Source organism: Mauremys reevesii, linkage group 2, assembly GCF_016161935.1.
Source record: "Mauremys reevesii isolate NIE-2019 linkage group 2, ASM1616193v1, whole genome shotgun sequence".
NCBI lineage: Eukaryota > Metazoa > Chordata > Testudines > Geoemydidae > Mauremys > Mauremys reevesii.
The window spans coordinates 4,135,797-4,162,172 of NC_052624.1; the positions used below are offsets into that span (position 1 = coordinate 4,135,797).

The following is a 26,376-nucleotide window of genomic DNA, read 5'->3' on the forward strand; positions in this document are numbered from 1 at the left end:
ATACTATTTCACTCAAGTATCATCATAAATGTTAATATTCCTTTTTTGATCTTTGAATTAAAACTATAGCAATAGACCAGACTTGTTTGCTTATATTACAAGCCCTGAGCAAACATCTCCCCTTCTACCTCTAACGATACAGACTTACATTTCAAAGCTCTATTCTTTACCTATCTTCCTAGCCGGTCTCTAAAGTTCACCCATGGGTCAGGCCAGTCGGTGAGTTAATTAACTCTTTCTGGCCCTGTCACCTTTCAATGAGATATTATATTACACTCATAACGTCACAGATGGTAACTGTTAAAATTGCCAGTGTTGGCTGTTTAACTGCTGATCCTTTTAGCAGAAACACTCAGCTCATGTGCTTCTCCCACAGTCCTACACTGCTTCCCAGGGCTTTCCAGGTGGGCAAAGTCCCAGCTATCCCTACTCAACTGCTACAACCTTCTGCTTCCCCATGGCAGCTTCTGTGATGGGGTTATGTGATGTTGATGCAAAACTCGGCAGCACGTTGAGAAATGGCAAAAGCGGGACCAGCAGAGAGTAAATGGAATTCACTGGGGAGCTCAATAATGCAGGAGTTGAGAGCCGCCTCTGCTATCCTAATGAATGCAATAAAACCTGCACTCGCCAATGGAGCGGCCCCCCAATTTCCAGTCTGGGGGGTGCCACAGAATCCAGGGAACCTGGCTGCAGAGTGGAGGTGCAGCTTGCAGTGGGGGCTGTGGTTCTGCATTGGGGATATGGACAAAGGGGGAGGGGAGAATGCACTAGAGGAACTGTGTTATACAACCCTCTCCCTCCCTATCTATCTCATAGAGCTGGAAGGGACCCCAAAAGGTCATTGAGTCCAGCCCCCTGCCTTTACTAGCAGGACCAAGTACTGATTTTGCCCCAGATTGGTAAGTGGCCCCCTAAAGGATTGAACTCACAACCCTGGGTTTAGCAGGCTGATGCTCAAACCGCTGAGCTATCCCTTCCCCCCCTCTTTAATACTTGCATCACTTTCTTATGCAACCATTGAGAGGGCATTAGCCAGTGCCTATGTGATTCCCGCACCGTGACCTTCATGCTACGGACGTGCCTCTGCGGCTCGCTCAGCTGATCTGATGTGAGTGCAGCATCCCCCTCTCCTGGCACAACTCATTGGCCAGTGGGCCGGGGCCCTTTGGATCACGCCACTGCTACTTGGGAGCTCAGTCACCACGCTTCTCTCGCCCACACCCATTCGCTGTCAGCGTGGGCGAGAGCAGCCGGTGCCACCAGGCAGCCTTGGGAGAGGGTTGTGGCTTTGCTCTTGTTTGGAAAAGGAGCCGGTGCGGCTTCCTCTTGCCGTGTTTGTTTAATGGATCAGTTCGAGTGAGATAGCAGAGCTGCCGTCTGTGCCAGATTCCGCAGCGTTTGACCTTGCAGGGGGGAGGAGGACGACAGAAGGAGCTGTTCTGCCCTCACTTACACGTGTGCGGCTCCTGCTGAAGCCAGTGGCAGCTGCTTGTGGGTAACCTAGGGCAGCGCTTGGTCCTTAGGGCTCAACACAGGCAGCAGCAAAGGCAGCCACTGGATCTAGACTGTTCTCAGTGGTAGCTGATGTCAGAACCAGGAGCAGTGGTCTCAGGTTGCAGTGGGGGAGGTTTAGGTTGGATATTAGGAAACACTATTTCACTAGGAGGGTGGTGAAGCACTGGAATGGGTTCCCTAGGGAGGTGGTGGAATCTCCTTCCTTAGAGGTTTTTAAGGTCAGGCTTGACAAAGCCCTGGCTGGGATGATTTAGTTGGGATTGGTCCTGCTTTGAGCAGGGGGTGGGACTAGATACCTCCTGAGGTCCCTTCCAACCCTGAGATTCTATGATTCTATGATTGCTTTGCCTATAGCCCCATCGCTTAGCCATCCTGCCTGCTGCTGCTTCGCCACGGAGAAGAGTTTCCATCTTGGCTCCCCATCCTGCCTGCCCCTTTCCGTGCCACACAAGCCCAGTGCTCGTAATGCAGCAGTCGCCTCTGAGCCCCCACGAGAGAGACTGGTGTCTGTGAATGAGTCTGGCTGGTGGTGGTGGAGAGGTAGCTGGAACCTGCCATGCTCAGCAAATCCTGGGTGCTGGCCCTATGCTTGGAGCAGCTGTTTGCTTCCCCGGAACAGAGCCAGCCTGGCTGCCGTGAGCAGCCCAGAGAATAGTGGCGGTAGGAGGGAGGGGTGACAGGAACCCCAGCAGGGGCCAGGGAAAGTCTTGTTGTTTTGGAAAAATCGAACTCATTGTCCTCCCTCAAGCCCGGCCTTAAAACTCTCCTCTGCCAGGACGCTACTGCCTGCTGCTGTGCCGCGACACGTGGTGATCAGTACTGTCTCATTGGTTCCTTGCGCTGCCCCACCAGTTCCCAGCCCACCGTAGTAGCTGTTTAGGTACCTTAGTGCGGTGGAGAAGAGAGAAATCACCCCAGAAGCTGATGTCTTTCCTCACTAAACATGCTGGAGCTGGGTCAGGGCACTGGAGTTTCATGATGTTACTGGCCTTTAGAAAGGCCGCAAGGGGGACCAGTGGGCTCATGGGCCATGGAGCCTTTCATGCCTGGCCAGTGACCAAAGGGCAGCACTCACTGTGGGAAAGGCGTGGTGAGCTCTGGATGGCCATGTCGCTGCACACCGGTCCCCCCAGCGGGCTAGCTGACAGGCTGAGGAGGGAGGCCCGAGTATGGCATGACCCCTCCAGTGCAGCCGGGAGACTCGGGGCAGGGCAGAGCGAGTCGGGGCAGTGCAGGCTCCAGCTGGTCTGTGATCAGACGGCTTCAGTCTCCAGAGCCACGGGAGCTCAGCAGCACTCGCTGACACCGCAGAGGGACGTCAGACAGGTGTCGTTCAGGGATTTCGTTCAGTGGCTGGAAGGTCGGTGTTAGGAAACCCCACTGCTGGGCCTTCAGTGCCCATCCAGCTGGCACTCCCCTCCTTTGACCTCCTCCCCTCCCCACGATAGGCCAGGCTGTCCTCTCCCGTCGGCCTCCCTCTGCATCGCGCTGTCCTGCACAGACAGCGCTTCCCCCTGCGCGCTCAGCGCAGGCTCACTCCAGGCGTGGGGCATCCTCTGGGGGAGTTCCCCACAGCGTCTACGATTGTAGCAGAGCTGAGTCTGTGTGATAACTCCCCATGGGCATCTGCCCTCCCCCCCCCATCGCCCGACTCTCTCTTCAGTGGTTTGGTTTGATTAGTGGAAGGATTGCCTGAGGTTCGTCAGTGGGGTTTGTGTTGGCGGCTGGGTCTGACTCCTCCCCAACTGGCTGTTTATGGGTCGCTGTATTGCCGTAGTGCTCAAAGCTCTGACCCTGTGCTAGAGCCATACAGACACCCAGAAGGGCGCTGTCCCTGCCCCGGCGAGCTTAAATCTAACGTTAGAATGGCACGTGATGGCCAGTCTGGAGCAACACAGGCAGCGCTGCCGAAACGTTACCGTCTGTCTGAACCAGACACTGCACAACCTCTCGCCCGGTCCTAGAGCTCACTGGTGTATTGAACGAGAGCCCGGAACCAGCCCTGCCCTGCACTAGGCTGAAGGGTGCTCCCTTGTTTCTCACACTTGGCTTTCTTTTCCTAGGGAGATTTTTCCATACCTGGTGGTGGTGATTGGCCTGGAGAACGTGCTGGTTCTTACCAAATCGGTCGTCTCCACGCCCGTCGACCTGGAAGTGAAACTGAGGATCGCACAAGGTACCCGTCTGGCTCTGGCAAGGGGGGAAATTCCCATTCGCTCTGGCCCCAAAGGGGAGTGATTGTCATTCTTAGCCTGCGAGAGGGCGTGAAGCAGCCCTGGACTGAGATGCTGTTATGTGGGATCTGTGCGTTCTGCCCTCTGGGTCTAATGGCCACTTCAGCTTGTTGCTTGTCAAGCCCAGGAGTTCCTGTAAGCCCATTAAGGGATGCCCTAGTCACTGGGAGCCTGGAACACATGCTACATAAGCTGCTGTGAAAGAGTCACTGGCACGGGGACGGCCGTGCCATGTCTTCTCAGAGCATGAATGGCCAAAGTGCTGCCTACAGGCCGCATGCAGCCCCATGGGGGGCTACGACCGGTTCATGTCTTTTCTATGGTGCTACGCCCCCTGGGCAATGCACTCAGGCTGCTTAGCTCAAGGTGGAGCATTGCATGCTGAGATAGTCCACCCGTCTGTGCTGACTGGTGCTCTGTATTAAATAGGAAAGCGAGGGCAGGCTGCTCCATGCTTGTTCAGGCTGGCTGCCGGGCAAGCAGTCAGAATGGCTCACAGTTGAACACGTTATCAGCCAAAAACCATGTGAAGAATTTAGCATGATCCCTTGCACATTATTCAAAGCGTTGTGCTCCCTTTATAGAGGGATGGACAAAAATGAGGGGCTCACCCATATTGTGGTGGATTGGCTGTAGCCCAGAGCTCCCTAGTCTACAAGGGTTGGTCTCTCTGGGTGGCTGAGTAAAGGAAATTAATTTTTTCTAACCTCAGAAACTTCCTGTCTCCAGTAATAATAATACATAATACGGCTCTGCACCTTCTGTCTGGATCGCAGAGTGTAATCGCCCCTTTACAGGAAGGGAAGCTGAGGGACAAAGCCTTTTCTAAGGTCACACACGGAGGCAGGACTAGCACTCAGGAGTTCTGATCACTAGCATGTTTTGTTTTCTAGGCTTGAGCAATGAGAGCTGTTCTATTATGAAGAACATGGCCACAGAGCTTGGGATCATCCTGATTGGTTATTTCACGCTCGTCCCGGCCATCCAGGTGTGTGTGGTTGGTCAGTATGGACGGTGAAGGATTTTGTGGAGAAGAGGTGTGTAACCTCAGCTACAAGCACAGGGCCAGTAGCTGATTTTCAGTAACAGGCTTGGCACCGTCCAGAGGATCTCAAGGGGCTTTATGCATTCTGTACACAAAGATCACTGCACTCCCCATTGAAATGCAGCCACCTCTGGGGTAAAACACAACAGCAGCTTTACAGTGTACAGCTGCACCACACCAAACTTTAGGACAGGAAGTGAAGAGTCCTGTCTCCAGTTGGAACTACAGGAGAATTTATAGTGTTTTGCCCTTCTCCAGTGCCTTCTCAAAGCACTTTACAAACATCAAATCTCACAGTGCCACTTTGGGGTGTGTATCGTCCTCATGTAACTGTTGGGGAAACTGAGGCAGGGAGTGGCGATGTGACATGCCTGATGTCACACAACAATGTAGTGACAGCACTAGGCATAGAACGTGGGTCCCCAGTTGTTTGTTCTAACCCCTAGGAGGCAGACTTGTATTACCAGCGTGAAGCAGTCAGACTCTTCCCTGGGATATTGAGATCAGTACTGGACTTGTGCCGCAGTACGATGGTGGGGACTCTGCACTGGTGGATGGAGCTGTCTTTCAGATGAGATGTAAAACAAAGATCTAGAGCAGCAGTTCTCAACCTATGGGGCAGGCCCCGGAACGTGTCCAGGGAGGCGCGAGCTGTGTGGTTTTGTTCTTTTATTTAAGAGCTCTGGCTGTCAGCCCTGGGGGGCTGGGGCTGGGGCAGAAGACAGGGGGGAGGGAAAAAGGGGACAGCAGGAATCCTGCCACCCGGGCTCGGGCTCTCTCCTCCCGCACCGAATCTCTTAACGGGAGGGAACCCAGGCTCAGTCTCTTTTCCCCCTCCACAGTCCCTCACTGGGAGGCAGCCTGGGCATGGGCTCTCCTTCCCCTGCCCTCAGTCCCTCGCCAGGAGGCAGCTGGCAGCCCTGGGAGGCAGCAGTACAGAAGTAAGGGTGGCAGTGGGGCACTAAGTCTGCTGAGAAGAGAGATATTGACAAATACCACTTTTCACATTGCCACCCTCACTTCTGTGCTGCTGCTGGCACGGTGCTGCCTTCAGCACTAGGTGCCTGGCCAGCAGCCGCTGCTCTCTGCTCTGCCATCAGAGCTGAGTGCCTGGCTGGAAATCACAGCTTTCTGCTCCGCCATCAGAACTGGGTGCCCAGCCAGCAGCCGCTGCTCTCCACTCTGTCGTCAGAGCTGGGTGCCTGGCCGGAAACCACTGCTCTCCACTCTGCTGTCAGAGCTGGGTGCCTGGCCGGAAACCACTGCTCTCTGCTCTGCTGTCAGAGCTGGGTGCCTGGCCGGAAACCACTGCTCTCCGCTCTGCCGTCAGAGCTGGGTGCCTGGCCGGAAACCACTGCTCTCTGCTCTGCCGTCAGAGCTGGGTGCCTGGCCGGAAACCACTGCTCTCTGCTCTGCCGTCAGAGCTGGGTGCCCGGCCAGCAGCCACTGCTCTCCACTCTGCTGTCAGAGCTGGGTGCCCGGCCAGCAGCCGCTGCTCTCCGCTCTGCCTTCAGAGCCGGGTGCCTGGCCAGCAGCCGCTGCTCTCTGCTCTGCCGTCAGAGCTGGGTGCCCAGCCAGCAGCCACTGCTCTCCACTCTGCCGTCAGAGATGAGTAGTTGTAGATGTACTTATGTGGGGGTGGAGGGGCCATAAATGACTGCAGACCCAAAAAAGGGGGGCCTGATGAACTGAGTTTGAGAACCACTGGTGTAGAGCATTCATGGTCATTTACATCCCCGTATCACCTTTTTCAAGAGGGAGGAGGTCTTGCAGGGTCCTGGCCATGCTCCAGCCCTGTCATGCAAGTGCTGACCGAGTTTTACCCAGCGTCTCTCAAAGAGAGCTGACCAGATCACAGCACAGCATAAGCAGTGAGGCCTGGCAACATGTCTGTACTCAGAACCTGGTCCCTCACGATCAGGGTCTGAAAACATCACATGACTATGATTAAGTGATGGAAACAGAACCCAGAGGGAGAATTGGAGTTCCATTCATCCTGCCTTTGTTTCTCTGGTCTTCCTGTTATTACTGGATGTGGAGCTTGCCAAACCAATTTGCAGCAGCCTCATCAGTGAAATGCAGAGCCCTCTGATCACCATCCAGTCTGGACAGAGGGCAGTCGTCAGGGATGCGTGGCGCTGTCTGTCTTTGACCCCAGCCGCACGGGGGATTCTCTCATTGGCCCCAGCTGTGAAGGCTGGTTGCACATTGACCCTGGCCCATTTGAAATCGGAAGGGTGTAGCAAAGCAAAGCTGGGTGCATGCATGGTGGGGTCAGTTATGAGACTTGTTTCTGACATCAGCTACAGATCATTCTTCACTCCATATTGACGTTGCAAAGAAATATGAGTGCCCAACAGGCACCTCAACAACAAGCACATTCTTGGGTGGTTGAAGAGGTCTGTGTGTCATGGTAGGCTCAGGTTTGCCCGGATCTTCTCAACCAGTCTGGCTGTAGCTTCCTCCCAGCGGACATGTGGAGGAGTGATATGGCTTAACACAGGGAGCCACGGTGCTGGTGTGAGTCGAATCGTCCCAGTGACAATGCACATGATTGAGTGTTGTGTGTCTACTAACTTGACAGACAGATGGAGCCAGACCGGAGCACAGTATTCTGCTGCAGAGTAACAGACGGCTAGACCGGATGAGCACAGAGTTTGAGCATTTGCTCTCCATAAAGTCCCAGTCAGTTTGCTTTGAAGATTGTTATCTGCCCTCACTGTAGTTGTAGTTTTCCTCAGGTGGTTGAAACATGAGAGATCTGTCCAGGGTTACTCCAGGTAGAGTAGGTGATATTCATAGTTCAAGTCATGCCCATTGAGAAAGATATTCAGTTCTTGAGTGCTCTGGTGTTGTGAAGATTGAACACACTTTTAACTGTCCTGGTCACAAATGGTTGTAAATGCCCTGATTACAGTATTCAGCCATCTTAGTCAAGTCAGTGCTATCGAGTACTGGGAATGATCATGCTTGGACACCTGGGCAAATGTCATCTGCGTACGAGAACTATCGGAACTGGGTAAGAAGGAGGTCATTTGTGTACAGATTGAAAAGTGTCAATGCCAGCACGGAGCCTTGGGGGTAGACCATTGGTTTGTCTTTTTCACGTGCTAACGCCGTCTCCCATGTGTACTCGGAAATGTTTGTTGTGGAGGGGGAGGTCAACAGCATTGATTATCCATGCTGAGAGAGCTCTCAACAAATTCACTAAGAGCCCCGTGCGCCAAATGATATAATATATGCTGCTGTCACATCCAGAAATATGGCTCCTGTCTTCAGGTTCTTCTGAAAACTGTCTTTGATGAATGTTGTCAAAGCTAGCACTTGATGACAGGTGCTTCGACCTCTCTGAAAGGCCTGCTTGCTTGATGCTGAGTATTGACTCCACTTCTGGGGAGATGCACAGGAGAACGAGACGCCCCAGCACCTTGAAAGGCACCGACCAACAGGGATATCAGTGGGTAGCTTGCAACATTGTGTGGCTCTTTCCCCGGTTTCAGTAGAGCAATGACGTTTGACATTGGCCAGGTCTTCTGAACTCACTCTTTTTTGACTACTCGCATGAAGAACTGCGCTAGCCAGGTTGGGCTAGTTTTCGCTTGTGCCAGGTTGGGGCACGAGGTGTGTGGTCACACCCATTCTGTGCTTTGTACGTGGACTTGTCTTTCTTGGGTGCAGATTTGTATGCTCTGGTTCCCCTAGGCAGAGCCCCATGGCAATGCTGTCTGTTTAAGAGTGGCTTCTGCTCCGCGGGAGTCTGGTGTGTGTGTCTGCCTTATCTTTGTCTCTGGGAGCGAAGGACACAGCGGAGATAACATGCTGCCCTCCTGTCACAGAGTCCAAGGAGCCCTGGCGATAGGGAGCTGGGCTGCATAAATCTGGCAGGGACCTTCGCTCGTGGTTGCCAAAGGGAGCAGTGCAGTGCTGAAGTCATCTAGGCACCGCATGGTACAGAGAGGAGCAGCAGAGGGAAGAGGAATTCCCTCTACCCAAGGCCTGGGATCAGCTCCAAGCATTTGGACAGGCCGCCGCCTCCTCTCAGTCATGCCCAGGCAGTCCATCCGAGGTGGGGGAGGAGAATTTGCCCCCCCCCCAGCTGCTGCTCTCCCCATGCCTAAAGCAGAGTTTGGTTTGATGGGAGCCATTTTGCCAGCAGCACTCTGGTACAAGGTACACTCTTCCCAGGAATTGCCAGTGTGCAGGCCGCCCCATTCTCCGGTGCTGATGGCCCAATGAAAGCCTTGTGGAGAAATCCCAGGCCCTGAGACATTGCATGCACCTGGGTGCTTTGGGGAGTAAAGTAAATGTTGATACTAAACTGCTCAAGAGAGTTAAGACCAAAGCAGATTGTGAAGAACTTCAAAAAGATCTCACAAAACTAAGTGATTGGACAACAAAATGGCAAATGAAATGTAATGTGGATAAATGTAAAGTAATGCACATTGGAAAAAATAACCCCAACTATACATACAACATGATGGGGGCTAATTTAGCTACGAGGAGTCAGGAAAAAGATCTTAGAGTCATCGTGGACAGTTCTCTGAAGTCCACGCAGTGTGCAGAGGTGGTCAAAAAAGCAAACAGGCTGTTAGGAATCATTAAAAAGGGGATGGATAAAGAATAAGACTGAGAACAGGGGCGGCTCCAGGCCCCAGCACGCCAAGCGCATGCTTGGGGCGGCATGCCTCCAGGGGCGCTCTGCCAGTCGCTGGGAGGGCGGCAGGCAGCCAGCCTTCGGCGGCATTCCTGCGGAGGATCCGCTTGTGCCGCGGCTCTGGTGGACCTCCCGCAGGTCCCGCGGCTTCGATGGAGCCGCGGAACCAGTGGACCCTCCGCAGGCACACCTGAGGGAGGTCCACCGAAGCCACGGGACCGGCGACAGGCAGAGCGCCCCCCGTGGCATGCCGCCGTGCTTGGGGCAGAGAAATGTCTAGAGCCGCCCCTGACTGAGAATATGCTATTGCCCTTATATAAATCGATGGTACGCCCACATCTCAAATACTGCATACAGATGTGGTCTCCTCACCTCAAAAAAGATATACTGGCATTATAAAAGGTTCAGAGCGTTGTCAGAGTGCTACCGGTGTGGTGCTCTGCTTTCTCCAATGTTGATATCACTCGGCTGCGTGCGTGTGTTCCCTCTGTGTGCTGCCCCAGCTCTGCGCAGATAGCTGACACAGCAGACCCGACGAGAACCCCCAGTAACCACAGAGTCTAGTAAGGTACGAAGGCACGTTGGCCAGGTTTATTGTCGAAGAAAAGCACAGTCTCCAGCTCCTTGGCAAACGTAGTCCAAGGTGCTGCTGCGATTCAGCTAGCCAGTACATATGTGCTCCCTGGCAATGGACTCAGCTCAGTCAGGGGCGGGACTTTCCACTGCCCCCTAGGCTGGACAAAGACACCGCCCCAGGGATGCATTCTTATACACAGATACAAACAAGTTACACATCACACCTGACATATGAGGTGCAACCCCTCTACGTAGCAAGGTACAACCCCTTTACGTAGTAAGGTGCCGCCTCTCACCTTGTACATGTTGGTTTGATCAAAACAACTCTATCCATCATATTCCCCTTTTGCCCCCGTCATTGGGATGGGCCAGCCTGTTCTTTGTTATCTTTGTGGAATGTGCAAGGATGTGAATGTTCTGATATCTAGTGTTCAGTACCTTTTAGGTACGTATCTTCTTGCAGCATCAGCCCTTTCCTTGCCAGCTTCTGTGAGCAGGGCCTGCCTCTGGCTCGCAGCTTAACTTTGCTTTATGTTAGCAAAGTCTTGACCATTACTTTAGTTCAGGCCTCAGGCCTCATACCGGGCCTCTGATACCAAGGTTTATATCTTAGGGCCTCCTCTTACTACACAGAGAAGGGCAATTAAAATCATTAGAGGTTTGGAGAGGGTCCCATATGAGGAGAGATTAAAGAGGCTAGGACTTTTCAGCTTGGAAAAGAGGAGACTAAGGGAGGATATGATAGAGGTATATAAAATGATGAGTGATGTGGAGAAAGTACATAAGGAAAAGTTATTTACTTATTCCCATAATACAAGAATTAGGGGCCACCAAATGAAATTAATGGGCAGCAGGTTTAAAACAAATAAAAGGAAGTTCTTCACGCAGTGCACAGTCAACTTGTTTTGTGGAACTCCTTGCCTGAGGAGGTTGTGAAGGCTAGGACTATAACAACGTTGAAAAGAGAACTGGATAAATTCTTGGAGGTTAAGTCCATTAGTGGCTATTAGCCAGGATGGGTAAGGAATGGTGTCCCTAGCCTCTGTTTGTCAGAGGGTGGAGATGGATGGCAGGAGAGAGATCACTTGATCATTACCTGTTAGGTTCACTCCCTCTGGGGCACCTGGCATTGGCCACTGTCGGTAGACAGGACACTGGGCTAGATGGACCATTGGTCTGACCCAGTACGGCCATTCTTATGTTCTTATGAGTAGCCCCATCCTCCTGCTCATGCCATTGCCCTGCCTACCTTGCTCATGTGATACATCTGATGGTCACAGACTGAGGGCCCAGTCCTGCTCTCACTGGAATCCATGAGAGCTTTGCTGCAGACAGAACAGGATCAGGGTCTGCCTGGTTCGTAGCCTTCACTACCGTCAGTCCTGCGATCAGGTGTGTCTTGGCTCCCAAGCACCATGCAGAATTCTGTACAGTGCAGGGCTGGCCCAGCCTTTGTGGAGTCCCTGGTTGTGGGGGACAGAGGTGAAGTCCAGTGGGCTTCTGTTCCCCTCTGGACCTATGTCTAGAGGGCGGTTTTGGCCTTGTGCTCCTGTGTCCTGCCCCTCCCAAGATTAGCCCAGCTGCTGGGGAAGGAGCAGGAGGAAATATCTAGCCAGGAGCTGCCTTTCCTTGTGGCCTTGTCAGAGGGGACAGCTGATCCAGTGATGAATTATCCCCCCGCCTGGCCTGCTAGGCCTGTAAATTGCCAATTCCACCTGTGGCTCCAAGCAGTTATGTTGCTTGGGTTTGAGAACAGCCCTGGCAGGCTGGGGAAGCCTCTCGGTTAGATTGGAAGGCCTGGAGGAACCGGTCTCTCCCTGTTACCGCCAGGCGCTTTCCGTCCCAGTGTGCCTGGATTGGGACCAGCACTGCATGTGAGGCAGGGAGGCGGGCCAAGCAGGCCAAGAACCCAAAACAAGTGGCTCTTGATGGGGGAGGGATAGCTCAGTGGTTTGAGCATTGGCCTTCTTAAACCAGGGGTGTGAGTTCAATCCTTGAGGGGGCCACTTAAGGGTCTGGGGCAAAAATCTGGCAGGATTGGTCCTGCTTTGAGCAGCAGGTTGGACTAGATGATCTCCTGAGGTCCCTTCCAGCCCTGATATTCTGTGGTGATTCCCCATTTGAGTGGCTGCAGCCTGGCTGGCTTCACAAGGGATGAGATTACAGTTCCCAGGGGCTTCAGCCAGCAGGCCCTACAAGGGATTTCCGGAGTCCTGAATCTGCTGTATCTCCAGGGGCTTTTAATTATGACTCATGCTCTCGCCTCGTCCCCTGGCCCTTGTCAGTGGTAGAAAACACTGACAGGAATCTGGTCCTCGGATGGTAGAAGTCACCCTCCAAAATGCCTTCCCCTGGGGAGGAGTGTGGTTTGGAGCCCTTTGCGGGACACTTGGTGCTGGGTTTGGGGGGTGACTGTAGTTACATTTGTTTTTGTTGTGGTTTAGGGCTCAGTTAATTTCCCAGAGGGGTTGGAATTTTTGTGTAATCCTTGTTCCTGCAGTGACACCTGCTGGTGAGAGCTGAGCATTGCATGGGGTCTGAGAAACTAGCTTCATCACTATCTCAGGTTCATAGAGGTTAGAAATTGAAAAGACCTGTTAGTTCATGAAATCCATCCACCTCCGTGGGGACTGCAAATTGTCTGCTTGGTGGACAGTGTGAAATGAATGTTGGGGGTCTAAGGCCAGGTCACGTCACAAAACCGCCAGCACAGCCGGCATAAACTGGCCTGGTTGTAGCAGTAATTGACTAGAACTCCCTGCATCCCTGTAGGACAGCGATCTGCAGACTGAGGCCCGGGAGCTGCAAGCGGCTCTTTAATGTGTCTCCTGCAGCTCTTTGCAGCACGTGATATTAAAACGCGATGTGACTGAATACAGAGCGCTAGAGTAAATGAAACAATGGAGTCACACTCTGGTGGCTCTCCTGGGTAACGTTGGTTGCTAATTTGGCTCCTGAAGCACTGAGGTCTCAGTATCACTGCTCTAGGAGGTCCCTTCAGGTCAGGCGTGAGGCTAATTGATGGAGCGGTGCCAAGAAAGCTGGCACTGCTGCTGATTGGGGGCGGTGTGATCTAGTGGTTAGCTCACATGATTGGGAATCGGGGGTCATGAGTTTAGGTCCCAGCTCTGCCACTGCCTTGCTCTGTGGACGCAACTAATTCTGCCTCAGTTTCCCCAAAGTATTTTAAGACTTTTGGATGAGCAGTGCAAAGAATGTTTGGCCTGTCCTGTGACTAAACAGTCTCCAGAGTTGTCAGCTAGGCACCTTCCATCAGAACGAACATCACACACACAAAGGTAACCAGAGTACTGATTACAGGGATTGCCAGTAGAGTACACTCATGGCTGTGCCATAGACAGGCCTTTGATGTGCTGCTTACTCTGGGGTTAGAAGGCTTGCCGTGAGCTCAGAGAGCCCTTTGCTGACCCTTGGACGTGTTGTGTCCTGCAGGAGTTTTGCCTCTTTGCTGTGGTTGGCCTGGTGTCCGACTTCTTCCTACAGATGTTTTTCTTCACCACTGTGCTGTCCATTGACATTCGCCGGATGGAGGTAGGGGATGGGCAGGGGAGGCAGGTTTTCATGCTTGACCTTTCTGTGGCTGTGCCATGCAGGACAGCTTACACCTGTGCGTTTCATTGCGTGACCGAGTGTGAGCAGGCTGGTTTGGATGGACAGGCGTGCATGCCAGGCGTCCGGGTGTGGGGGTGAGTGGGGAGGGCAGGGGAACAGGAGCAGGGCAGCTGGGTGTGAAAGTGAGCAGCTCCAATCACATGGGTATAGAGAGACCGAGGACAGGGGTGGTCATGAGTGTATATGTGAGACTCTGCGCTCGGATGTAGGCATGCACCTATGGACTGCACAGTTGTGTGTGAGAACAGCCGGTGCCTGGGCTCGGATGCGTGTGCAGCTAATTGTGTGTTAGTTTCTCTCGAGGAAGGACCTAGTCTCTGCTGCTCTAATCCATGTGCTCTCCTGTTGGCAGCTCGCTGACCTGAACAAACGGCTGCCGGCAGAAGCCTGCATGTCCCCAGCAAAGCCAGTGAGCCGCTCCCAGAGGTACGAGCGCCAGCCAGCCATGCGGCCAGCCACCCCGCATACCATCACCCTGCAGCCATCATCCTTCAGGAATCTGCGCCTGCCCAAGAGGCTGCGGGTCATCTACTTTTTTGCCAGGACCCGGCTGGCCCAGCGGCTCATCATGGTACACCCTGTGCTGTTTGTTGTCTGATTCACCTCCCCTCTGGCCGTACACGCCCCCTGCCCTGGCTGTACGTCCACGGAGCAGACACCCAAAAGCTGCTCATGCCTCCTCGTTTCTCAGCAGTCCTGGCACTCCCCTGAGAGGAGCGGCTGCTGTCGGAGAATTGATTCTCCAGGAAAATGTTCTACCTGCACGTGTCTGCTCCAGGGCTCTGCAGACCAGCAGACAGTGCTGCCGTGTGGTCTCTTTTTGTCTGTATCGCACGTGGATAGTGGTTGGCAATTCCCACTTACCCTGCAACATGAAGGGCGCTCTGCAGAGGTGGCTCTTCAGGCGTGGCTGGGCGAGGGGAGGGCGGAGACCCTTGCAGTCCGGCCAAGGAGAGTTCAGGTCCTGGGGGGCAGCAGGGAAGCAGGCACAGCAGCATTTTACTACATAAGCAGTTAAAGCGTTTTCTGCAGCACGTCGTGGGGGCCCTGTCAACACAGAGCCAGTTTCCCAGGATGCACGTGTGCATGTGAGGAGCGGGGGTGTCAGGTGGAGCCCAAGCATCGGGTTTTTGTGGCTGGTTTGCAGGTATTTTCTAGATTCTAGGGCTGGAAGGGACCTCGAGAGGTCATCGAGTCCAGTCCCCTGCCCTCACGGCAGGTCCAAATAGTGTCTAGACCATCCCTGATAGACATTTATCTAACCTACTCTTAAATATCTCCAGAGATGGAGATTCCACAACCTCCCTAGGCAGTTTATTCCAGTGTTTAACCACCCTGACAGTTAGGACCTTTTTCCTAACGTCCAACCTAAACCTCCCTTGCTGCAGTTTAAGCCCATTGCTTCTTGCTCTATCCTTAGAGGCTCAGATGAATGTTTCCTCCCTCCTCCCTATGACACCCTTTTAGATACCTGAAAACTGCCATCATGTCCCCTCTCAGTCGTCTCTTTTCCAAACTAAAACCCAATTCTTTCAGCCTTCCTTCATAGGTCATGTCCTCAAGACCTTTAATCATTCTTGTTGCTCTTCTCTGGACCCTCTCCAATTTCTCCACATCTTTCTTGAAATGCGGTGCCCAGAATTGTGCATGAGAATGACTTCTTATGTCTTGCTCACAACACACCTGTTAATGCACCCCAGAATCACGTTTGCTTTTTTTGCAACAGCATCACACTGTTGACTCATATTTAGCTTGTGGTCCACTATAACCCCTTTCTGCCGTACTCCTTCCTAGACAGCCTCGTCCCATTCTGTATGTGTGAAATTGATTGTTCCTTCCTAAGTGGAGCACTTTGCATTTGTCTTTGTTAAACTTCATTCTGTTTACCTCAGACCAATTCTCCAATTTGTCCAGATCATTTTGAATTATGACCCTGTCCTCCAAAGCAGTTGCAATCCCTCCCAGTTTGGTATAATCCGCAAACTTAATAAGCGTTCTTTCTATGCCAATATCTAAGTCATTGATGAAGATATTGAACAGAGCTGGTCCCAAAACAGACCCCTGCGGAACCCCACTTGTTATACCTTTCCAGCAGGATTGAGAACCATTAATAACTACTCTCTGAGTACAGCTATCCAGCCAGTTATGCACCCACCTTATAGTAGCCCCATCTATGTTGTATTTGCCTAGTTTATTGATAAGACTATCATGCGAGACCATATCAAATGCCTTACTAAAGTCTAGGTATACCACATCCACCGCTTCTCCCTTATCCACAAGACTCGTTATCCTATCAAAGAAAGCTCTCAGATTGGTCTGACACGATTTGTTCTTTACAAATCCATGCTGGCTATTCCCTATCACCTTACCACCTGCCAAGTGTTCGCAGATGATTTCCTTAATTACTTGCTCCATTATCTTCCCTGGCACAGAAGTTAAACTAACTGGGTTGTTTTTATTTCCCTTTTTATCGATGGGCACTATATTTGTTCTTTTCCAATCTTCTGGAATCTCTCCCGTCTCCCAGGATTTTCCAAAGATAATAGCTAGAGGCTCAGATACCTCTTCTATTAGCTCCTTGAGTATTCTAGGATGCATTTCATCAGGCCCTGGTGACTTGCAGGCATCTAACTTTTCTAAGTGATTTTTAACTTGTTCTTTTTTTATTTTATCTTCCAAACCTACCCCCTTCCCATGAGCATTCACTATGTTAGGCATTCCTTCAGACTTCTCGGGGAAGACCGAAACAAGTCAGTGAGTATCTCTGCCATTTCCAAGTTCCTGTTACTGTTTCTCCCTCCTCACTGAGCAGTGGGCCTACCCTGTCCTTGGTCTTCCTCTTGCTTCTAATGTATTGATTAAAAGTCTTCTTGTTTCCCTTTATTCCTGGAGCTAGTTTGAGCTCATTTTGTGCCTTTGCCTGTCTAATCTTGTCCCTGCATTCCTGTGTTGTTTGCCTGTATTCATCCTTTGTAACTTGTCCTAGTTTCCATTTTTTTATATGACTCCTTTTTATATTTTAGATCATGTAAGATCTCATGGTTAAGCCAAGCTGGTCTTTTGCCACATTTTCTATCTTTCCTACCCAGCAGAATAGCTTGCTTTTGGGCCCTTAATAGTGTCCCTTTGAAGAACTGCCAACTCTCCTCAGTTGTTTTTCCCCTCAGTCTTGATTCCCATGGGACCTTACCTATCAGCTCTCTGAGCTTACCAAAATCCGCCTTCCTGAAATCCATTGTCTCTATTTTGCTGTATTCCATTCTACCCTTCCATTTGCAGTTCCTCTTTGAAGGGTAAGTCTCTGCCCAGGTCTGTGGGCATCAGTCATAGAATCATAGAATCTCAGGGTTGGAAGGGACCTCAGGAGGTATCTAGTCCAACCCCCTGCTCAAAGCAGGACCAAACCCAACTAAATCATCCCCGCCAGGGCTTTGTCAAACCTGAGCTTAAAAACCGCTAAGGAAGGAGATTCCTCCACCTCCCTAGGTAACCCATTCCAGTGCTTCACCACCCTCCTAGTGAAAAAGTTTTTCCCAATATCCAACCTAAACCTCCCCCACTGCAACTTGAGACCATTGCTCCTTGTTCTGTCATCTGCCACCACTGAGAACAGTCTAGATCCATCCTCTTTGGAACCCCCTTCAGGTAGTTGAAAGCAGCTATCAAATCCTCCCCGCCCCCCCCCCCCCCATTCTTCTCTTCTGCAGATTAAACAATCCCAGTTCCCTCAGCCTCTCCTCGTAAGTCATGTGCCCTGGCCCCCTAATAATTTTTGTTGCCCTCCGCTGGACTCTTTCCAATTTTTCCACGTTCTTCTTGTAGCGTGGGGCCCAAAACTGGACACCGTACTCCAAATGAGGCCTCACCAATGTCGAATAGAGGGGAATGATCACATCCCTCGATCTGCTGGCAATGCTCCTACTTATACAGCCCAAAATGCTGTTAGCCTTCTTGGCAACCAGGGCACACTGTTGACTCATATCCAGCTTTTCATCCACCATAACCCCTGGGTCCTTTTCTGCAGAACTGCTGCCTAGCCACTCGGTCCCTAATCTGTAATAGTGCATGGGATTCTTCTGTCCTAAGTGTAGGACTCTGCACTTGTCCTTGTTGAACCTCATGAGTTTTCTTTTGGCCTATTCCGCTAATTTGTCTAGGTCCCTCTGTATCCTATCCCTACCCTCCAGCGTATCTACCACTCCTCCCAGTTTAGTGTCATCTGCAAACTTGCTGAGGGTGCAGTCCACGCCATCCTCCAGACCATTAATGAAGATATTGAACAAAACTGGCCCCAGTCCCAGGAAGCAGGGCTGTATCTTGAGGCGGGATGCACCTTTGGGGGGATGTGGCTGAGGTTTGGCTACACCGATGCCCTGGTGTCTGTGCAGTTATGGTACTGAGGTGAGGGTGCCGTGTCCTAAACAGCCTTGTCTCTTCACTTGTATGGTGCAGGCTGGAACGGTGATTTGGATTGGAATCCTGGTGTACACAGATCCCGCTGGCCTCCGCACCTACCTCACGTCGCAGGTCACAGAGCAGAGCCCGCTGGGAGAAGCGGGACTGCCTCCCATGCCAGTTCCTGGAGGGGTCCTTCCGGCTGGGGATGCCAAGCTCTCCTTCTCGGTCTTCCCCTCGGAGCCCGTGCAGCTGTCAGAGAACCAGACGCAGCAGCAACGCGAGCAGAAGGAAGGGCTAGAGTCCCGGAATGGGCTGGAGGCAAATCAGCAGCCGTGGGCCCAGGGACCGGAGAGCCACGGCAGTGGGCAGCCGGAGCCTGGCACCAAGGCAGAGGTCACATGGGGCGTGGAGGATGAGGAGATCTGGAGGAAGCTCTCCTTCCGACACTGGCCATCCCTCTTCAGCTACTACAACATCACCTTGGCCAAAAGGCAAGTGGGTCGCAGACCAGGCGCCCAGAGCCCTTAGAGTCCTCACAGAATTGAATCCCATCAGGTCTGGCTCAGCCCTTCACGCTTGGAGCAGATAAACTGAATTTCACGCAGCTCACTGCGGGAGGGTCTTCTAGGCTGCCCTTTCAAACAGGCCGAGTCTGCCTTGCATGGACACTGTACATCACTGAGCATGTGGCATGGGGCTTTGTCTTGGGCCAAAACACGCCCTTCCCTTCCCACTGGTGTTTGGAGTGTTGTGTGCCTGGAGACTTCCCTCCACCCCAGAGGTGGCTGCACTGTAGTGGGGCCATATGCACACGTTCAGAGAGCGCTTGTGGCCATCTGGAATTAAAGGCCAATATAAAACTAAGGATGAATGACAGACATGCTGCAGTGCAGCCAGCTCAGTGCAGGGCTCCTGGGGCGAGGTTCTCTGACCTGAGCCATACAGACAGTCACTAGGGGCTTGGCTACACTGGAGAGTTGCAGCGCCGGTGGAGGCTTTACAGCGCTGCAACTCACTGTCCACACTTGCAAGGCACATCTAGCGCTGCATCTCCCTGGCTGCAGCGCTGGCTGTACTCCGGCTCTGCCTCGGGTATAACTATTGCAGCGCTGGTGATGCAGTGCTGGAGTGCAAGTGCAAACAGTGATTAATCTTACTACACTGTAACTGACCTCCGGATTTTTCCCATAATACTTTTAACTAAATTACTCTCTTTGTTTTGTGCTCCGGGAACTGCTTATCTAAAAAACAAACACTGCTCCTGTTTGCTGTGAATGAGGCAGGCAGGGGGATGAATGTCTACAGCTAGTGTTTGCTTGAGGAGAGAAACAGCAGGGTGGGGGAGGGGAGGGGGAGAAAGGGAGTCTGTCGGAGCAGCTGCTTATCTGGTCTGCAGGCTATTTGCATTTAAGAGTGAATGAAGAGTCTAGGAAATGGTCAGATTTTGCAAGGCAGGGAGCTGACACAGAATTTGCAAGGCAGGGAGCTGACACACAGTCGGCTCCAAAAATCCACTCTCTCTCTCTCTCTCCCCCGCTCCCTGTCACACTCCAGCCCACCCCCCTCTTTTGAAAAGCACGTTGCAGCCACTTGAACGCTGGGATAGCTGGCCATAATGCACCACTCCCAACGCCGCTGCAAATGTGGCCACACTGCAGCGCTGGTAGCTGTCAGTGTGGCCACACACCAGCGCTTTCCCAACACAGCTGTACAAACACAGCTGTAACTCCCAGCGCTGCACATCTGCAAGTGTAGCCATGGCCTAGATCATCACATTGGTCCCTTCTGGCCTTAAAATCCCTGAAATCCAGGCAGCGCCCCGGTGAGCTGCTCCAGTTCTGACTGTTTGTCCCCCTCTTCGGGGAGCTCGGGGAGGAAGCTGAGCTCCAGGAGACTTCGGAATGCGCTTCCAGGCACACAGCGAAGCCCCGGGGATTGGGATAGCTAAAGCTGGCTGGGCAAAGCCCTGGAGAATACCCGGAGTGGCCCTGCCCTGGCGTGGCCCCATGGGAGGGATGAGCTAGATGATCTTATGGGATTTTGCCATCTCTGCATCCTGCCATTCCTAAGCCGGTCCCTCATCTTTCCTTCCTCTCCCCAGGTACATCAGCATCCTCCCAGCCATCCCTGTCACCTTGTACCTGAATCCACGAGAAGCCCTAGAAGTGCGCCACCCTCAGGAGGCGAATCGCTACCACTCTTTCTTCCCTTCGAGCCTCGGGAAATTGGAGGCGGTGGATCGGCCTGGTGAGGCCTTGCCCAAGCTGCAGGGACACCGGGACGTCACGCTCTACAAGTAAGAGAGCCGACAGTCCCCCATGATCCACCCTTTGGCCCTGCCTCCGTCATCCAGAATGGGTAGCTTGGTTGCCTGGCGGCTCAGAGTCTCCTTGGGGAGAGGCTGAAAGGAGCCCTGCCAAGTCCCGGGTGCTTCCGTTGTGCTAGGGCAGAGTTACATTCATCATTCCCCTTATTGTGGGCTTCAGAGGCCGAGGGTTTCCTAGCGGGCGAGTCAGTGAGCAGCCTAAGCTGTTAGCCAACGCGCTGAGCCCTGGGAAAAGGGGCTGCTTGGCACAATGTACCGGACATGAAGGGGCTGATGGTAAAGCTCCATGTTCATTGCGTGTGGGTGGGATAATCACGCACAGGTAGCCCAGCACTTTGAAGCGCCAGCTTTGCTCGCTCAGAGCTGTGGCTAGCTGGGCAGCCTTGCTGCTGTTTTACCAGACCGCAGCATCCAGCCGGGCATGACGTGCAGCGCAGCCACAGAACGAGAGAGGTGTCAGGAGGTGAGGCCAATGTGGGGGGAAGGGAGGTGGTGACCATGAGTTGTCAGACAACACTCTCAAGGCTAGAAGGGAAACCACTGTACCATTGAGAAGGTGGAGAGCCTGCTTTCCACTGCCATCAGCATTCTCAATCAGCAGGGCATGCATGAGATACCTGGAAATCACGTCATGCTGATTCCCATCGTGCCTTTTATTCCCCACCTTGCATTCCTGCGTGATTTTAGCTCTCGCCGTGTGAAAAACTGGCAGAAAACTAGGTCTGGATTTTATAATTGACTAGTGATTTTGGGGACCTCAATTTTTGGGTGTCCAACGTGAGACGCCCTTACAGGGGCATCATTTCCAGAAAGTGCTGAACACCTGCTGTCTGAAAATCAGGCCTCTTTAAGGCGTCTCTGGCTGGGCACGCCGAACTGGAGGAACCCAAAGTCACTAGTCACCACTGAAAATCTGGATCCAATCCTGTTTAGCATTCACATCCACTAGCATCAACTCTACCTGGTCCTGAGCACACTGCCCAAATCCTGCTGCAAGCAAAGAGGTCTGCCTGGAGGGATCAAATCTCTAGGGCAGGGACAAGCTTTGTGTTGCTTTTCTGTTCAGAGCTTTGATCGACAGGGCCCTGATCCTAGTCTGGGGTCCTCAGGGCGCTCCCATAAGGTAACTAGTAACGATAAGACTGTCAGAATGATGGAGCAGCAAGGTACAGTATGGGGCAGCCTCTCGGGGCAGCCAGGCCAGAACGAGTCTGTTTGAAAATCAGAATTTCCATCCTGCAGGAAATTCTTACACTTCGACATTTGTTTTCATTCCAAAATGAGAGAAAAGGTCAGAAGAGCAAACATTTTTGTGGAATGTTTCTGAAAAATTTCCATTCAGAAATGTTGAAAGGGCGTGTTTTTTAATGTGTTCGATTGAAACTTTTCACTCTGAATTTTCCCATTGGAAAATGCTGCCAACACTAACTTTTTCCCCAGGAAAAATCCAGGCAGCCAAATCAATTTCAGCCAAACCTGGTGTTTTGTCTTGGGGAAATTTCCGTCGACAAACTGATCCCAGCCATTTGCATGACGCTTTCAGACTCAGCGATGTCACTTGATTGGATTTAAAACAATGGAGAAAGGTTTTTCTCCCCCCCACCCCCATTCCCTCTGCCTTTTTAACATTGTAAACAGGTGTTTAAAATGCCTCCCAGGCTGCATGTGCAACGGCTCCTAAAACCTGCAGGCACTTTTTGCCCTCAGCTGACTACCTGCAGGCAGCTGGACTCTCTGAAGTTCTCCTCTTTATTAAGAAGCTAAATTGGGAGCCCTAAACCAGCCCCCTGTGTAAGCAACAGTCCAGATCAGAGCAGCTGCTTCCTCGGAAGCGCTGTGTTGGGAGCATTGTGTGCCAGAGGTGGTGGCGTGGCACAGCTAACATCCTTCTCTCCCATCAGGGTAGCTGCTCTGGGCCTGGCCTCTGGCATCCTCCTGGTTCTTCTGCTCTTCTGCCTGTACAGAGTGTTCTGCCCCAAAAACTATGGGCAGAACGGGCTCTCGCACAGCCGGAGGAAGAGAGGGGACCTGCCCTGTGACGACTACGGCTATTCCCCACCTGAGACCGAGATCGTCCCCCTGGTCCTCAGGGGTCACCTTATGGTAGGTTGGCCCGGGGCATACGCAGTGTCCAGTTTGCCTCACTGCAGGGGGCCCACTAGGGTGCCCAGATGAGAGGAAGAAAATATCAGGACACATGGGGGGGTGGAGGGGGGGGTATCCGCTGGCAGAGCAAAAAAAAAAAAAAGTGCTGCCAGCGGAGCGACATATCGGGACAAATTGCATCCCAAAGATCGGTCGGGACGCGGGACAAACACCTAAATATCAGGATTTTATCGGGACATCTGGTCACCCTGGGGCCCACACAACCCACCTCTTACCCCCTTTGCCACCTTGAAGTGGCAGACATGGAACTGGTGGGCATGTCACGTAGCACAGAGCCATGGGACTCACGGGGGGCTAACGGGGGCCGGGGGCATGTAACGCAGCACAGAGCCATGGGACTAACGGGGGCCGGGGGCATGTCACGCAGCACAGAGCCATGGGACTCACTGGGGTTAACGGGGGCCGGGGGCATGTCACGTAGCACAGAGCCATGGGACTCACTGGGGCTAACGGGGGCCAGGGGCACCGTGCAGGCAGCCCTGGGGTGATGGAGCAGGATGTGCCCCCATGTCTTTGGCCCTCACAGTCTGGGATGTGCTGTGGGCCCTCGGCTGCTGGCCCAGCTGGCGCCCTTCACTAGCCGGGCTGCTCAGCCCCTCTCCCCTGGCAGTAGCTTGCAGAGCGCGTCCTGGTTTGTTCTCAGTAGTACGAGGAGGTGGGCATGTGGCCTGGGTGGCAGATGGGGCCCATGGAGACTACAGCACCCCATCTACACGCAGACACACTGCAGCCTGCAGCCGCCTTCATCTTGAGTATGGAGCTGAGACTACAAGTCCCAGCAGGCAGTGCTGTGACGTGAGCCAAGCAGCCAGCCTGCATTGCATGCTGGGGGGCCTGTCCTCTCCTCAGGCCACACTTCTGCATTGCAAGTGAAGCCAGCTGGAGTCTGCCCGCTGGTGCCCGTGTGTGCAGCCCTTGGGCTCCGAGCCCATTGCTTTGGTGAGCCCGAGCCAGCGAATCGTTTCTACCTGAGCGTCACTGCCAGCCAGGGGAGAGTGCAGGGCACTCCCAGGAGTGGTGGGTTGGCTGGTTCCACGGACTCAGCCTAGGCGGCTCCTCTCCCTCAGGATATCGAGTGCCTGGCCAGTGATGGGATGCTGCTCGTCAGCTGCTGCCTGGTGGGTCAGATCCGAGTGTGGGATGCTCAGACTGGAGACTGCCTCACTGTCATCCCCAAACAAGGGTACGTTCACTACTGTGTGAAAAGTGTAAACACGCCCCGTCCTTATACAGTCGCTGCTCGCTAACCCGTGCAAACACGCCCCTGTCCTTATACAATCGCTGCTCGCTAACCCGTGCAAACACACCCCTGTCCTTATACAATCGCTGCTCGCTAACCCGTGCAAACACGCCCCTGTCCTTATACAATCGCTGCTCGCTAACTCGTGTAAACACGCCCCGTCCTTATACAATCGCTGCTCGCTAACCCGTGCAAACACACCCCTGTCCTTATACAATCGCTGCTCGCTAACTCGTGTAAACACGCCCCGTCCTTATACAGTCGCTGCTCGCTAACCCGTGCAAACACGCCCCTGTCCTTATACAATCGCTGCTCGCTAACCCGTGCAAACACGCCCGTCCTTATACAGTCGCTGCTCGCTAACCCGCAAACACGCCTGTCCTTATACAATCGCTGCTCGCTAACCCGTGCAAACACGCCCCGTCCTTATACAGTCGCTGCTCGCTAACTCGTGCAAACACGCCCCGTCCTTATACAGTCGCTGCTCGCTAACCCGTGCAAACAGGCCCCTGTCCTTATACAATCGCTGCTCGCTAACCCGTGCAAACAGGCCCCTGTCCTTATACAGTCGCTGCTCGCTAACCCGTGCAAACACGCCCCTGTCCTTATACAATCGCTGCTCGCTAACCCGTGCAAACACGCCCCTGTCCTTATACAATCGCTGCTCGCTAACCCGTGCAAACACGCCCCGTCCTTATACAGTCGCTGCTCGCTAACTCGTGCAAACACGCCCCGTCCTTATACAGTCGCTGCTCGCTAACCCGTGCAAACACTCCCCTGTCCTTATACAATCGCTGCTCGCTAACCCGTGCAAACACGCCCCGTCCTTATACAGTCGCTGCTCGCTAACCCGTGCAAACACGCCCCTGTCCTTATACAATCGCTGCTCGCTAACTTGTGTAAACACGCCCCGTCCTTATACAGTCGCTGCTCGCTAACCCGTGCAAACACGCCCCTGTCCTTATACAATCGCTGCTCGCTAACTCGTGTAAACACGCCCCGTCCTTATACAGTCGCTGCTCGCTAACCCGTGCAAACACGCCCCTGTCCTTATACAATCGCTGCTCGCTAACCCGTGTAAACACGCCCCTGTCCTTATACAATCGCTGCTCGCTAACCCGTGTAAACACGCCCCTGTCCTTATACAATCGCTGCTCGCTAACTCGTGCAAACACGCCCCGTCCTTATACAGTCGCTGCTCGCTAACCCGTGCAAACACGCCCCTGTCCTTATACAATCGCTGCTCGCTAACTTGTGTAAACACGCCCCGTCCTTATACAGTCGCTGCTCGCTAACCCGTGCAAACACGCCCCTGTCCTTATACAATCGCTGCTCGCTAACTCGTGTAAACACGCCCCGTCCTTATACAGTCGCTGCTCGCTAACCCGTGCAAACACGCCCCTGTCCTTATACAATCGCTGCTCGCTAACCCGTGTAAACACGCCCCTGTCCTTATACAATCGCTGCTCGCTAACCCGTGTAAACACGCCCCTGTCCTTATACAATCGCTGCTCGCTAACCCGTGTAAACACACCCCTGTCCTTATACAATCGCTGCTCGCTAACCCGCAAACACGCCCCTGTCCTTATACAATCGCTGCTCGCTAACCTGCAAACACACCCCTGTCCTTATACAATCGCTGCTCGCTAACCCGTGTAAATACGCCCCTGTCCTTATACAATCGCTGCTCGCTAATCCGTGCAAACACGCCCCTGTCCTTATACAGTCGCTGCTCGCTAACCCGTGCAAACACGCCCCTGTCCTTATACAATCGCTGCTCGCTAACCCGTGTAAACACACCCCTGTCCTTATACAATCGCTGCTCGCTAACCCGTGTAAACACGCCCCTGTCCTTATACAATCGCTGCTCGCTAACCCGTGCAAACACACCCCTGTCCTTACACAGTCGCTGCTCGCTAACCCGTGCAAACACGCCCCGTCCTTATACAATCGCTGCTCGCTAACCCCTGCAAGCACGCCCTGTCCTTACACAGTCACTGCTCAGTAACCTGTGCAAACACGCCCCTCTTCTTATACAGTCGCTGCTCGCTAACCCGTGCAAACACACCCCTGCCCTTATACAGTCGCTGCTCGCTAACCCGTGTAAACACACCCCATCCTTATACAGTCGCTGCTCGCTAACCCGTGCAAACAGGCCCCTGTCCTTATACAGTCGCTGCTCGCTAACCCGTGCAAACACGCCCCTGTCCTTATACAATCGCTGCTCGCTAACCCGTGCAAACACGCCCCGTCCTTATACAGTCGCTGCTCGCTAACGCGTGCAAACACGCCCCGTCCATATACAGTCGCTGCTCGCGAACCCGTGCAAACAAGCCCCAGTCCTTATACAATCGCTGCTCGCTAACCCCTGCAAACACTCCCCTGTCCTTATACAGTCGCTGCTCGCTAACCCGTGCAAACACGCCCCTGTCCTTATACAATCGCTGCTCGCTAACCCGCAAACACGCCCCTGTCCTTATACAATCGCTGCTCGCTAACCGTGCAAACACGCCCGCCCTTATACAGTCGCTGCTCGCTAACTCGCAAACACGCCCGTCCTTATACAGTCGCTGCTCGCTAACCCGC

The 26,376-nt window shown here is 53.1% G+C and overlaps 1 protein-coding gene across 6 annotated transcripts in view; it reads left to right on the plus strand.

Moving 5' to 3' along the window:
- LOC120397620 (SREBF chaperone) overlaps positions 1 to 26,376 on the plus strand; it is a 135,651-nt gene that overhangs the window by 97,552 nt on the left and 11,723 nt on the right. For 5 of the 6 annotated variants that reach the window (XM_039523788.1, XM_039523786.1, XM_039523787.1 and 2 more), the window contains 8 exons: positions 3,582 to 3,694; positions 4,646 to 4,740; positions 13,481 to 13,579; positions 14,013 to 14,231; positions 18,113 to 18,549; positions 20,160 to 20,354; positions 22,286 to 22,487; positions 23,618 to 23,733. In XM_039523788.1, the coding sequence (XP_039379722.1) occupies positions 3,582 to 3,694; positions 4,646 to 4,740; positions 13,481 to 13,579; positions 14,013 to 14,231; positions 18,113 to 18,549; positions 20,160 to 20,354; positions 22,286 to 22,487; positions 23,618 to 23,733 (1,476 nt within the window). The remainder of the gene's footprint in view (positions 1 to 3,581; positions 3,695 to 4,645; positions 4,741 to 13,480; positions 13,580 to 14,012; positions 14,232 to 18,112; positions 18,550 to 20,159; positions 20,355 to 22,285; positions 22,488 to 23,617; positions 23,734 to 26,376) is intronic. The other variant, XM_039523791.1, reaches the window with a different exon arrangement.